The sequence below is a fragment of the Oncorhynchus tshawytscha genome, linkage group LG10 (assembly GCF_018296145.1).
Source record: "Oncorhynchus tshawytscha isolate Ot180627B linkage group LG10, Otsh_v2.0, whole genome shotgun sequence".
Classification (NCBI taxonomy): domain Eukaryota; kingdom Metazoa; phylum Chordata; class Actinopteri; order Salmoniformes; family Salmonidae; genus Oncorhynchus; species Oncorhynchus tshawytscha.
The window spans coordinates 67,891,112-67,906,182 of record NC_056438.1 but is presented as its reverse complement, the minus strand read 5'-3'; the positions used below and the strand labels follow the sequence as shown (position 1 = coordinate 67,906,182).

General features: G+C 44.1%; 1 protein-coding gene across 3 annotated transcripts in view; it reads right to left on the bottom strand.

Moving 5' to 3' along the window:
* The window catches only part of LOC112247433 (capping protein, Arp2/3 and myosin-I linker protein 3-like), a 55,212-nt gene that overhangs the window by 10,932 nt on the left and 29,209 nt on the right, over positions 1-15,071 (bottom strand). For all 3 annotated transcript variants that reach the window (XM_024416189.2, XM_024416191.2, XM_024416188.2), the window contains 15 exons: positions 13,647-13,733; positions 9,617-9,726; positions 9,451-9,528; positions 8,701-8,777; positions 5,490-5,594; positions 5,014-5,083; positions 4,842-4,923; positions 4,654-4,750; positions 4,507-4,561; positions 1,671-1,843; positions 1,290-1,358; positions 794-887; positions 509-607; positions 295-414; positions 72-185 (listed from right to left, as the gene is read on the bottom strand). In XM_024416189.2, the coding sequence (XP_024271957.1) occupies positions 72-185; positions 295-414; positions 509-607; positions 794-887; positions 1,290-1,358; positions 1,671-1,843; positions 4,507-4,561; positions 4,654-4,750; positions 4,842-4,923; positions 5,014-5,083; positions 5,490-5,594; positions 8,701-8,777; positions 9,451-9,528; positions 9,617-9,726; positions 13,647-13,733 (1,430 nt within the window). The remainder of the gene's footprint in view (positions 1-71; positions 186-294; positions 415-508; positions 608-793; positions 888-1,289; positions 1,359-1,670; positions 1,844-4,506; positions 4,562-4,653; positions 4,751-4,841; positions 4,924-5,013; positions 5,084-5,489; positions 5,595-8,700; positions 8,778-9,450; positions 9,529-9,616; positions 9,727-13,646; positions 13,734-15,071) is intronic.

Here is a 15,071-nt window from a genome sequence, read left to right as displayed (position 1 = left end):
ATCTATTTCTGAATGAATCCATCATAATCCAACTCCAACCATGCAGGGGAGAGGAGTGTTAAGTAGTCTACCTGTAGTTCCTTATCAGCAGCCTTGGTCAGCTCTCCTGCCAGAAAGTCCAGTTTCTGTCTGACAGGCCCATCCACTGAGAGAACATGAACCAGCTCACACAGAGATGGGTATAGCTGAGAGGGCGAGAGAGAGAGGAGCTTAAAATATATAAACACACACACACATAGTATAGCTGAGAGAGACAGAAAGAGTGGTTTAGAATATACACTAACACACACTTACCGCGCGAGAGTTTCTGGCCTCCTTCAGGACCTGTCTGGCAGCCTGCAGCTCCTTTCCTTCTTCTGAGCCTCGGAGAACACACACCTGCTGGTGTACGCGTACACACAGCCGCTCCATCACCTGACACACACACATACACACTGCCGTCAGTCTGTGGAATTTTGACTTAAAGACTGTCTTCTCGTAAAAATCACAGTGCACACAGTATTCGTACCTGTTCAGCAGTGCTGGTGACCAGGCCCTGGTGTAGACGCAGAGCCTGTTTCTGAGAGAACCTCTGGGTCTGGTTGTTCCTCAGCAGAGCATGCTGGATCTGACAGATGGAGGGAGGGTATGTGATGGAAGAAGAGTGAAAGAGAGATGGTTTTACAAAGCAAACTGAACAGAGGAGAAATAAGTACATATGAGAGATGGATATGAGACACAAGCTGTTGAAAACAGTCATGATGTCAAGGTGTGATTAAGTCATGGTGTGATATCACACCCCCAGGTAACCCACCTTGGTCAGTGCTTGGTCAATCTTCTCAGGTGCGCTTCGGTATGCCTGTGTGACATCACTGAGGGGGATAGGCATGTACTGCAGGGTGAAGTTACTGTAAAGAGAGAGTGAGAAAGAGATAAAAGAAGAATCATTAAAAATCCATAACTTTGATATGAATAATTACAGCTACCTTGCCTTTAACTAGTACAGAATGGAAAGGCTTGAGGCAGTAGCGGATAGCGTTCTAATATATTAGCCTCTTTATGTGAATCCTTGTCACTAGAACTCACACAGGCAGCCCTACCGCACAAACAGGTCAGAGTGCTGATGAAATGCTGTGCAATGACAAACACTTGACTGCAAAGCAAGCTCAAAGATACGTCTGTCTATGGACTTTAATGAGAGTCTCTCGTGTTCAAGTTTGTTTGAGTGAGAGTGTGTGTGTGTGTGTGTGTGTGTGTGTGTGTGTGTGTGTGTGTGTGTGTGTGTCTCTCTCGCTCTCTCTCTCTCTCACTGTTCCAGGCCCCGAGCCACATCTTGGAATCCTGTAGCCGTGGTGTTATTGCGATCCCACATCACACTCCTTAGAAGGATCAGATGGGAGGAAGAAAAATAAAGATATAAATGGAGACAGAAATAGATCAATAATTGACTTCATAACTACGTCTACAGCTCACATACATAACACCTGTCAAATTACAAATTCAGAATTGCAAAACATGAATAACCTTACAAGTGCTAATAAGTTGCAATGTGTTGACTAGAGTGTACTGCACAGCCGTATAACAAACCACCTCAATACATTGTCACTGTATTACCTACAGCATAGCAACTGTATAATGAGCCCCCCGCCCCCAAATCCGCTTCTCCCATCCCCTCCCTCATTCTCTCTTACCTGAGTGTAGTGTTGATTTGCAGGGCTTTGCTGAGCATCTTAGCCCCCGCATCCTCCAGGCTGTTCCCACTCAGATCCACCTTGCGTAGGCAAGCATTGCTTCCCAGAGCATTCACCATCACCGTGCCCCGAGAGCGCAGGCGCGAGTCAGCCAGAGAAAGGGACTGCAGGGCCTGAGGAAAGAAGGATAGATAGAGAGATAGAGAAAGGGAGAGGGAGAGCAAGAGAGAGATGGGGCAAAAGGGGTTAAGGGCCTAGGCTCTCAAAGTGAAGTTGTGAAATATGTGTGTGTGTGTGTGTGTGTGTGTGTGTGTGTGTGTGTGTGTGTGAGTGAGTGAGTGAATGAGTGAGTGTGTGTGTGTGAGTGAGAGTGAGTGAGTGAGTGTGTGAGTGTGTGTGTGTGTGAGAGTGAGTGAGTGAGTGAGTGAGTGAGTGAGTGAGTGTGTGTGTGTGTGTGTGTGTGAGTGTGTGTGTGAGTGAGTGAGTGTGTGAGTGAGTGAGTGTGAGTGTGTGTGTGTGTGAGTGTGAGTGAGTGAGTGTGTGAGTGAGTGAGTGAGTGAGTGTGTGTGTGTGTGAGTGAGTGTGTGAGTGAGTGAGTTGACTCAAAACCTGCAGTCCCCATGGTTATATCTGCAGGGTGGTGATGAAATAGTGTGCATGAAGGGCGGTGGAGGGTTGAATAAAGAGAAAACAATACATTAAAAAATCCATGAATATATAATTATTGTGCAATACAGTGCATTCAGAAAGTATTCAGACCCCTTGACTTTTTCCACGTTTTGTTACATTACAGCCTTATTCTAAAATTGATTAAATTGATTTCCTCATCAATCTACACACAATACCCCATAATGACAAAGCGAAAACAGGTTTTTAGAAATTTCTGCAAATAGAAGAAAAAAAAACGTATTTAAATAAAAATTCAGACCCTATTGAGCTCAGGTGCATCCTGTTTCCATTGATCATCCTTGAGATGTTTATACAACTTGATTGGAGTCCAGCTGTGGTAAATTCAATTGATTCGGGAAAGGCACACTACCTGTCTATATAAGATCCCACAGTTGACAGTGCATGTCAGAGCAAAAACCAAGCGATGAGGTCAAAGGAATTCTCTGTAGAGCTCCGAGACAGGAGATGGCACAGATCTGGGGAAGGGTACCAAAACATTTATGCAAAATTGAAGGTCCCCAAGAACACAGTGACCTCCATCATTCTTAAATGGAAGAAGTTTGGAATCACCAAGACTCTTCCTAGAGCTGGCCACCCGGCCAAACTGAGCAATTGTGGGACAAGGGCCTTGGTCAGTTAGGTGACCAAAAACCTGATGGTCACCCTGACAGAGATCCAGAGTTCCTCCGTGGAGATGAGAGAACCTTCCAGAAGGACAACCATCTCTACAGCACTCCACCAATCTGGCCTTTATGGTAGAGTGGCCAGATGGGAGCCACTCCTCAGTAAAAGGCACAACAGCCAAAAGGCCCATAAAGATTAAGACCATGAAAAACAAGATTCTCTGGTCTGATGAAACCAACTCTTTGGACTGAATGCCATGCGTCACATCTGGAGGAAACATGTTCTGTGTGCTTAAGATCGTTGCCCTGTTGAAGGTGAACCTTGGCCCCAGTCTGATGTCCTGAGCGCTCTGGAACAGGTTTTCATCAAGGATCTCTCTGCACTTTGCACCTTTCATCTTTCCCTCGATCCTGACTAGTCTTCCAATCCCTGCTGCTTAAAAACATCCCCACAGCATGCTGCCACTTTAATCAGCACAATACTTTTCAGCTGTGCTAACATAATTGCAAAAGGGTTTTCTAATGATCAATTAGCCTTTTAAAATGATAAACTTGGATTAGCTAACACAACGTGCCATTGGAACACAGGAGTGATGGTTGCTGATAATGGGCCTCTGTACGCCTATGTAGATATTCCATTAAAAATCTGCCGTTTCCAGCTACAATAGTCATTTACAACATTAACAATGTCTACACTGTGTTTCTGATCAAAAATATGAATTTAACATGTAAAGTGTTGGTCCCATGTTGGTCCTACCTCTTTAAATGTATTTGTGACCAACAGAAGCATATCTGTATTGCCAGTCATGTGACATCCATAGATTAGGGCCTAATGAATTTATTTCAATTGACTGATTTCCTTATATGAACTGTAACTCAGTTAAATATTTGAAATTGTTGCATGTTGCGTTTATATTTTTGTTCGGTGTATTTAAATTCCTGACTCTGACATTGCTCATCCTGATATTTCTTAATTCCTTTATTTTTATTTTGGGGATTTGTGTGTATTGTTTTGTATTCTTACAGTAGGTATTACTGCACTGTTGGAGCTAGAAACACAAGCATTTCACTGCACCTGCGATAACATCTGCTAAATATGTGTATGCGACCAATAAAATGTTATTTGATCTATAAAAAAAAGAAAATCACTCCATCTCTGACTGTACAGCGTATGTGTTATATTTGCGGGCTAAGGTCGGATGCAGGCCTTAGTTTCTCACTTTATCACATACGGGTGGTTGCGGATGGGTTATTGGCAATTGCAGGCGGATAAACAAACAACTGACTGCCGCATCACTAGTGTGTGTGCATATGTGTGTGAGTGTGTGTGTCTGTCTGAGTGCTGTACGTTCATGTTATTTTTGTGAGTTCTCAGCATCAACAGCAGTAAATAATGGTGTCAGTTCATCATCATACTAGGGTATGGCAGTGTGTGGGTGAGAAGGTTAAACATGTGAGTACATAAATATACCTGTATCATACGTGTATGAGTGCGTAGGAGAGTGTGTGTCTCAGTGTGTGTTCAAATGCATTATACAACTCACACACTCTTCATCTTGCACTAGCTGAACTAGTTTCTGCAGAATGTCATGTAGTACCCTGCAGACAAAGAATTGGCAGTGTAAGACAAAACATCCATCTTCCCAGGGCGTGTTTCTGAGTGCCTGTGGCGAATGGATTACTGTCCCTACCTGCCCTTGATGTTGAAGTTCTTGCCCAGCAGCAGGTGTTTGAGGGAGGGGTGTCTGGAGAAGGCTGGGATGACACCCAGCAGGTCGCCATCCAACCCTGAGATCAAAGACAGAAACACAGAATAATCCATATGTTAGCCCTGAAAAGGCCCATAAGACTGTTGCATGCGTAAGGGTCACTCTCTCACCGTTGTCTGATATGTCCAAAGTTCCAATGCAGGCCACTCTAGGAAACAGCTCCTGGAGCACCCCGGCACCTGCAGACCTCAGCTGAGTGAGGAAAGGGGACAGAGAGAAGACTAAATCAAATGGAGAGACGGAAGGCAAGGTCATTCAGACTGTAGCAGACGGGCACTTCACCTCACAGCCGCTGATGTCCAAGTGTAAATCAGTGATGTGAGGATTGGAAGACAGGCCCAGGAAGAGAGCTCTGAAAAATGGAAGAAGGGAGAGAGAAGCGGTCAAGAAACGTTAATGCATAGCAAAGTCATTTCATTTTTTCCCCTTAATTGCTGTGACTCATTTTTCATACATTTTCCTCAAATGAAACCACGTGGCTTTTCTATTCACACACTGAGTGGTTCTGCAGCCGTCTTAAAGGATTTTGGAGAAAAGGAGCTTAGAGATTACTGAACCTACTTTGCCAAGGACCAGCAAGTGTTTAAAGTGAAAAATGCAAGAGTCTGGTAAAGAAAAAACACACCTTCAGGAAGTTTAGATTTACCAACAAACATGATAAGGAATTCACGTAGGGTAGGTAAATAAATGATCAACTAAGTTAGCTGGTCTTGAGTGAGTCATTTTGGCAATTGGCCAGAGCGGAGTCCCTATCTCACCTCAGGGTGTCCAGAGGAAGCTTCATAGAAGACAGGTTGACGTGTGTGAGACTGAAGGCTGAGCTGAAGAACTGCCTGAAGACAGGAAGAGTCTCCCTCACTTTCCTGAAAGATAAAGAGACAGGGAGAGAGGTAGAGAGGGGGAGAGAGAGAACAAATGAGAGAGAGAAAGAAGTGAGAAGAATAGACATTAAGGCTAGGTCACCATTATTGCACAGTCAACTGCAGTAAATGGCAGGCATTCAAATAACTACTAAAGTCAGCAAAAAAGGAAACGTCCTCTCACTGTCAACTGTATTTATTTTCAGCAAACTTAACATGTGTAAATATTTGTATGAACATAAGATTAAACAACTGAGACAAACTGAACAAGTTCCACAGACATGTGACTAACAGAAATGGAATAATGTTTGCCTGAACAAGGGTGGGGGGGGGGGGGTCAAAATCAAAAGTAACAGTCAGTATCTGGTGTGGCCACCAGCTGCATTAAGTACTGCAGTGCATCTCCTCCTCATGGACTGCACCAGATTTGCCAGTTCTTGCTATGAGATGTTACCCCACTCTTCCACCAAGGCACCTGCAAGTTCCCGGACATTTCTGGGTGAAATGGCCCTAGCCCTCACCCTCCAATCCAACAGGTCCCAGACGTGCTCATTGGGATTGAGATCCGGGCTCTTTGCTGGCCATGGCAGAACACTGACATTCCTGTCTTACAGGAAATCACGCACAGAAGGAGCAGTATGGCTGGTGGCATTGTCATGCTGGAGGGTCATGTCAAGATGAGCCTGCTGGAAGGGTACCACATGAGGGAGGAGGATGTCTTCCCTGTAACGCACAGCGTTGAGATGGCCTGCAATGACAACAAGCTCAGTCCGATGATGCTGTGACACACCGCCCCAGACCATGACAGACCCTCCACCTCCAAATCGATCCCGCTCCAGAGTACAGGCCTCAGTGTAACGCTCATTCCTTCGACGATAAACGTGAATCCGACCATCACCCCAGGTGAGACAAAACCGCGACTCGTTAGTGAAGAGCACTTTTTGCCAGTCCTGTCTGGTCCATCGACGGTGGGTTTGTGCCCATAGGCGACGTTGTTGCCAGTGATGTCTGGTGAGGACCTGCCTTAAAACAGGCCTACAAGCCCTCAGTCCAACATCTCTCAGCCTATTGCGGATAGTATGAGCACTGATGGAGGGATTGTGCTTTCCTGGTGTGACATCCTGTACCTATCCCGCAGGTGTGATGTTATGATGTACCGATCCTGTACAGGTGTTGTTACGCGTGGTCTGCCACTGCGAGGGCGATCAGCTGTCCGTTCTGTCTCCCTGTAGCGCTGTCTTAGGCGTCTCACAGTACGGACATTGCAATTTATTGCCCTGGCCACATCTGCAGTCCTCATGCCTCCTTGCAGCATGCCTAAGGCACATTCACGCAGATGATCAGGGACCCCGGGCATCTTTCTTTTGGTGTTTTTCAGAGTCAGTAGAAAGGCCTCTTTAGTGTCCTAAGTTTTCATAACCATGACTTTAATTGCCTACTTTGTGTAAGTGGATAGTGTCTTAACGACCGTTCCACAGGTGCATGTTCATTAATTATTTATGGTTCATTGAACAAGCACGGGAAACCGTGTTTAAACCCTTTACAATGAAGATCTGTGAAGTTATTTGGATTTTTCAAGACAGGGTCCTGAAAAAGGGATGTTTATTTTTTTGCTGAGTTTATGATATCAGAGAATGTGAACAACACGAAAGAGTTTAACTTACAAAAATAGTTTTGTATCAAACCATCTGCTAACACAACTAGGCGTGAAATCTTTTCCTTGTGGACCCAGACACACACTTCAGCGGCCCATATGTGGTTGTACACCAGAAGAAGAATAAACTCATTCTAAGCATGTTGAAAAAAGTCATCTGAGCCATAGCAGGTAACAGAAGCATCCAGGCATTTAATTGTAATACAGGGGATGGTATGTTCCTAAATTGTAGAATGCATAACTAACAACCATTTTAGCCTGACCATTCAAATAATTAAACAGAGGAAGTGGAGAGAGGCAGAAAGATATAGAAAGAGATAGCGGACAAGGGGTTTATGGGGGCTCATGCCAGAGCAGGACATTATGATAACAGGTCTGTGTTCCCAACATGTGCTATCCGACCTATGGGCTCATCAGCATAAATCCTGTCAGACGGGGCTGCGGGCAAGAGACTTAGGCTGGCTTTAGTCACATAGAGATGAGCAACAGATACACACAGCACAGAAGGGCCAGGGTAAACACTGCACACTGTTACAGTCAATGCTCTGGAGGAAAGAGAGACAGAGAGACAGAGAGAGACAGAGAGAGAGAGACAGAGAGAGAGAGACAGAGAGAGAGAGAGAGAGAGAGGATAGCGCTGGCTGTTCATATTCATGAGTCTTTCCCTCTTATCAGCTCAAACAGATTTATGTCCCGTTTCATGTGGCGCGATCAGAGCTCAGGCAGAACCACCACGGCTCCAGTGACTGCTGCCACACATACAGCTGATTACCATGACCTAGTGAAGGACAGACACATAGAAAGGGAGGGAGGGAGCGGAGAGCGAGTGAGAAAACAATCAAGAGAGAGATGCAATAGAGAAAGAGAGCCATGAGAGGCATGGAGAAAGAGATGTATATTAATAGAGAAAGAGAGAGAGAGAGAAATAGTAGAGAGAAAAGAGCTGGAGCGAGAGAGGTGAGTGGGTGAGTGAGAAAATAGTGGCGCGAGAGCCTGGGGATTTGAACAATAACTCCCTTCTAAAATTAGTCTAATTTTTCAGAAACTTTTCCATAATGGAGTAATCTGCAGAGCAGCGAAGGGGTTGCGGCTCTGCCAGTCCTGAGGGAGGCCAGGTGAGAGATGGATCTGCTGCTCCAGATTATTCTGATCCAAACTAGTTAAACACTGGCTCAGAGACAGAATAGGTAGATGAGGAGGCAACTTGTACAGTTGTACACATTTCTATCCAATTCGGTCTAGGTGGTAGGTACAGGGGTAAATGCCCATCTGTGATAGAATGTCTTGTGCTGACTCCTTGGAGTCCATATAGACTGGAATGTCTACATGGACACTTTCCTTAGGGATGATAAGCTGTCATGTAGGCTTACTGGTGGTTGCCCCTCAGGGATAAATAAAGATAAGTGATTAGAATTGGATTAAGGTCCATTCAAGGGGATAAGACAGACACCTCACCTGTGAGAGAAGCAGTTCTTGGAGAGATTCAGGTAAGAGAGATCAGCACAACATCCCCTCAGCAGAGCACCAAATAACTGTTATGGAGAGAAACCAATACATTAGTAATAATTATGTTTACACAACAACAAAAACATACAAATATCAGTCATGAAAATAAGCTTTGCAGTTTCATGGTCATTTTCCTAAGAGTCAAGATTACAATCTGTTAGCAAAAATGCAAAAATGTTCTGAAAAATCTATTAACAATAAAAGAAAATGACAATTTCAAAAAGTCCACCAGACACTCGACAGGGGAGATTACATTGGAGAAAACAAGATATGAAACCAATAACATCGTCATGATAACTCATCCATAAAGAGAGTGTTCTCCTTTCATCCCAAAAAGACACCAGAGGAAGAGGAGTGAGTTGGGAACAAGTAATGACAGAACAGAAGCTTTCAGTCTCAGAATACATTCATATTCTATACAAAATTCATGCCCAACATTAGAGGTAAATTCTTCCTGTTTTTAGGGCAGAATGTTCCGCTCAGTTATACAGATGAAATGTCATGCTCATACGTTTGTAGAACTACAGAACTGTTATATAGCCCAATTAGCACATCCACACCTCGACTTCAATTACTACAAAGTCCACTTCATTATGCGTGTCAGTTAGACTATCCTGATCATAGATCAGACAGTGTATGTTAAGCACCTTTAACTGTATGATCAAAGCATGAAGCACTCAGAGAGGAGACACTACTAACCGAGTCCACAGCGCAGTCGGTCCCAGAGAGGTCCAAATGAACCAGGCAATTCGTCTGGGCTAGGAACAGGTACATGTTCTGGAGAGTGATAAACAGAGAGACAGTCAGTGTGTTTGTGTATGTTGCATGTGTGTACTGTACATGCGGAGTTTATGTGTGGTCTCACCGTAGCGTCCTCCCCAGACAGAATCCCAGGGTTCTTACTCAGGTCCAGGTGAAGCAGAGAGTTGGTGTAGTCATCACTGGAGCAGAGGGCCTGGGAGAGAGACACCACACCTGAGAGACAAATTCATTCATTAAGAAATAGTCTGTTGACATAGAGAAAATACAGAAACTGCAGCAGGGGAAGGAAAGAGTCACAGATTAGCACTATTAACCAGAGCCAACCACTAATCACATAAAACCCTCCATCTGAAACCAAATCAGCACTATTAACCAGACAACTATCAGAGCCATCCACTAATCACATAAAACCCTCATCTGAAACCAAAACACAAATATGTGTATATAATCAGCCCATTACATTAGAGTAGCAAATTAAAATCTATTTTTAAATCTCTTCATTGCAGAGAATACAGTTTCTTCATAAGAGAAACAAAATAGTAAGAGCAGGTTTAGTAAGCAAGTGAACTCAATACATCCTAATTTGGCCAAAATGAGGGCAGACATGCAGGGCAAGACTTTGTACTTTCATGTTGTTTTTGAAGCCTGGAACGAAAGTCTACAGTTAGAGCAATGAAGCAAAGAGTGTTAGTAACTTGCCCTGGGTTCTACCAAACTGTTAGTAACTTAGCCCTGTGCTCTACCAAACTGTTAGTAACTTAGCCCTGTGTTCTACCAAACTGTTAGTAACTTAGCCCTGTGTTCTACCAAACTGTTAGTAACTTGCCCTGGGTTCTACCAAACTGTTAGTAACTTGCCCTGGGTTCTACCAAACTGTTAGTAACTTAGCCCTGTGTTCTACCAAACTGTTAGTAACTTAGCCCTGTGTTCTACCAAACTGTTAGTAACTTAGCCCTGTGTTCTACCAAACTGTTAGTAACTTGCCCTGGGTTCTACCAAACTGTTAGTAACTTGCCCTGGGTTCTACCAAACTGTTAGTAACTTGCCCTGGGTTCTACCAAACTGTTAGTAACTTGCCCTGGGTTCTACCAAACTGTTAGTAACTTGCCCTGTGTTCTACCAAACTGTTAGTAACTTAGCCCCGTGTTCTACCAAACTGTTAGTAACTTAGCCCCGTGTTCTACCAAACTGTTAGTAACTTAGCCCCGTGTTCTACCAAACTGTTAGTAACTTAGCCCCGTGATCTACCAAACTGTTAGTAATTTATCCCTGTGCTCTACCAAACTGTTAGTAACTTAGCCCCGTGTTCTACCAAACTGTTAGTAACTTAGCCCCGTGTTCTACCAAACTGTTAGTAACTTAGCCCCGTGTTCTACCAAACTGTTAGTAATTTATCCCTGTGCTCTACCAAACTGTTAGTAACTTAGCCCCGTGCTCTACCAAACTGTTAGTAACTTAGCCCTGTGTTCTACCAAACTGTTAGTACCTTAGCCCCGTGTTCTACCAAACTGTTAGTACCTTAGCCCCGTGTTCTACCAAACTGTTAGTAACTTAGCCCCGTGTTCTACCAAACTGTTAGTAATTTATCCCTGTGCTCTACCAAACTGTTAGTAACTTAGCCCCGTGTTCTACCAAACTGTTAGTAACTTAGCCCCGTGTTCTACCAAACTGTTAGTAACTTAGCCCCGTGTTCTACCAAACTGTTAGTAATTTATCCCTGTTCTCTACCAAACTGTTAGTAACTTAGCCCCGTGCTCTACCAAACTGTTAGTAACTTAGCCCTGTGCTCTACCAAACTGTTAGTAACTTAGCCGTGTTCTACCAAACTGTTAGTAACTTAGCCCTGTGCTCTACCAAACTGTTAGTAACTTAGCCGTGTTCTACCAAACTGTTAGTAACTTAGCCCTGTGCTCTACCAAACTGTTAGTAATTTAGCCCTGTGCTCTACCAAACTGTTAGTAACTTAGCCGTGTTCTACCAAACTGTTAGTAACTTAGCCGTGCTCTACCAAACTGTTAGTAACTTAGCCCTGTGTTCTACCAAACTGTTAGTAACTTAGCCGTGTTCTACCAAACTGTTAGTAACTTAGCCCCGTGCTCTACCAAACTGTTAGTAATTTATCCCTGTGCTCTACCAAACTGTTAGTAACTTGCCCTGTGCTCTACCAAACTGTTAGTAATGAACCACATACAGTGGCAGAACTAACTCTGCTCTACCAAACTACTGCCACCATATAGTAGATTATGTTAATCCCTAATTTGCCTAGATTAAATAGGAAATTAGCAGACAGCAGACAGGCATGTTGCATTGTGCTGTACTCAGGAGGCAATCCTTCTCCTGTAAATCTAGTTTCAACGTTTATTTGTCACGTGCACAGTGTAAAATATTACAGTGAAATGTTTTCTTGCAAACTCTTTCCCAACAATGCAGTATTCACTATCAAGGTGAGTAAATATATAAAGTCAGCAAAATGTCCCTTTTTCAGGATCCTGTCTTTCATAGATACATTATTTGGATTAACAGATCTTCTTTGTAAAGGGTTTAAACACTGTTTCCCATGCTTGTTCAATGAACCATAAACAATTAATGAACATGCACCTGTGGAACGGTAGATAAGACACTAACTGCTTTCACACAGTAGGCAATTAACATCATGGTTATGAAAACTTAGAACACTAAAGAGGCCTTTCTACTGACTCTGAAAAACACCAAAAGAAAGATGCCCATGGTCCCTGCTCATCTGCGTGAACGTGCCTTAGGCATGCTGCAAGAAGGCATGAGGACTGCAGATGTGGCCAGGGCAATACATTGCAATGTCCGTACTGTGAGATGCCTAAAACAGCGCTACAGGGAGACAGGACGGACAGATGATCGTCCTCGCAGTGGTAGACCACGTGTAACAACACCTGCACAGGATCAGTACATCCAGACATCACACCTGCGGTACAGGTACAGGATGGCAACAACAACTTCCAGAGTTACACCAGGAACGCACAATCCCTCCATCAATGCTCAGACTGTCCGCAATAGGCTGAGAGAGGTTGGACTAAGGGCTTGTAGGCCTGTTGTAAGGCAGGTCCTCACCAGACATTACTGGCTACAACGTGGCCAATGGGCACAAACCCACCGTCGCTGGACCAGACAGGACTGGCAAAAAGTGCTCTTCACTAACGAGTCGCGGTTTTGTCTCACCTGGGGTGATGGTCGGATTTGCGTTTATCGTCGAAGGAATGAGAGTTACAGCGAGGCCTGTACTCTGGAGCGCGATCAATTTGGAGGTGGAGGGTCCATCATGGTCTGGGGCGGTGTGTCACAGCATCATCGGACTGAGCTTGTTGTCATTGCAGGCAATCTCAACGCTGTGCGTTACAGGGAAAACATCCTCCTCCCTCACGTGGTACCCTTCCTGCAGGCTCATCCTGACATGACCCTCCAGCATGACAATGCCACCAACCATACTGCTCGTTCTGTGCGTGATTTCCTGCAAGACAGGAATGTCAGTGTTCTGCCATGGCCAGCAAAGAGCCAGGATCTCAATCCCAATGAGCACGTCTGGGACCTGTTGGATCGGAGGGTGAGGGCTAGGGCCATTCCCCCAGAAATGCCCGGGAACTTGCAGGTGCCTTGGTGAAAGAGTGGGGTAATATTTCACAGCAAGAATTGGCAAATTTGGTGAAGTCCTTGAGGAGGAGATGCACTGCACTACCTAATGCAGCTGGTGGCCACATCAGATACTGGCATGTTCAGGGACACATTATTCAATTTATGTTAGTCACATGTCTGTGGAACATGTTCAGTTTATGCCTCAGTTGTTGAATCTTGTTATGTTCATACAAATATTTACACATACATTTTTTTTTTAAATGCAGTTGACAGTGAGAGGAGGTTTCTTTTTTTGCTGAGTACATATATAACTAGATTTGAATCATAAATGTGACAAACGTAAGAGAACATAAACCTTAGGACCCTGAACGGCTCAAGAGTTCCATGAGTAGGGCCCAGTGTCTTTTTTTCCTCCTGAAAACTCCAGGCCCTATATGAGGTCATGAGGTTCCGAGAGCAGTGGAATGGTGACCACCACATGGGGCCACTGTGGCCCAGGGGACAGAGGGAGGACAGAGGGATGAACACACCCTTAGAGGAGAGGGACGTCTTGGAGAGGTTGAGCAGACGAAGGCCTTTGTTGAGGCGACACACCAGTTGGATGAGGTTTGACACTCCTGGAGAGAAACACATATGGGAGTAAGTTGTCAGAGTGAAAGAAACACACACACACACACACACAGATCAGAGAAAATCCACACAAAAACACACCCTTGTCAACACCATACACTACCGGTGTAGTGTACATTGTAGAATAATAGTGAAGACATCAAAAATATGAAATAACACATATGGAATCATGTAGTAACCAAACAAGTGTAAAACAAATTGAAATATATTTTACATTTGAGATTCTTCAAAGTAGTGACCCTTTGCCTTGATGACAGCTTTGCCCACTCTTGGCGTTCCCTCAAACAGCTTCATGAGGTACTCACCTGGAATGCATTTCAATTAACAGGTGTGCCTTCTTAAAAGTTCATTTGTGGAATTTCTGTCCTTCTTAATGCGTTTGAGCCAATCAGTTGTGTTGTGTCAAGGTTGGGGTGGTATACAGAAGATAGCCCTATTTGGTAAAATACCAAGTCCATATTATGACAAGAACAGCTCAAATAAGCAAAGAGAAATGACAGTTCATCATTACTTTAAGTCATGAAGTTCAGTCAGTCCGGAAAATGTCAAGAACTTTGAAAGTTTCTTTAAGTGCAGTCTCAAAAACCATCAGTCGCAATGATGAAACTGGCTCTCATGAGGACCGCCACAGAAATGGAAGATGCAGAGTTACCTCTGCTGCAGAAGATAAGTTCATTAGAGTTAACTGCACCTCAGATTGCAGCCCAAATAAATGCTTCACTGTCACGTTCTGACCTTTATTCCCTTTGTTTTGTCATTATTTAGTATGGTCAGGGCGTGAGTTGGGGTGGGCAGTCTATGTTTGTTTTTCTATGATTTTGGGATTTCTATGTTTCGGCCTAGTATGGTTCTCAATCAGAGGATGGTGTCATTAGTTGTCTCTGATTGAGAATCATACTTAGGTAGCCTGGGTTTCACTGTTTGTTAACAGACACATCTCAATATCAACTGTTCAGAGGAGACTGTGTGAATCAGGCCTCCATGGTCGAGTTGCTGCAAAGAAACCACTACTAAAGGACACCAATATTAAGAAGAGACTTGTTAGGGCCAAGAAACACAAGCAATGGAGATTAGACCGGTGGAAATGTGTCCTTTGGTCTGGAGTCCAAATGGGAGATTCTTGGTTCCAACGTGTCATTGTGAGACGTGGTGTGGGTGAACGGATAATCTCTGCATCTGTATTTCCCACCATAAAGCATGGAGGAGGTGTTATGGTGTGGGGGTGCTTTGCTGGTGACACTGTCTGTGATTTATTTAGAATTCAAGGCACACTTAACCAGCATAGCTACCACAGCATTCTGCAGCAATACGACATCCCATTTGGT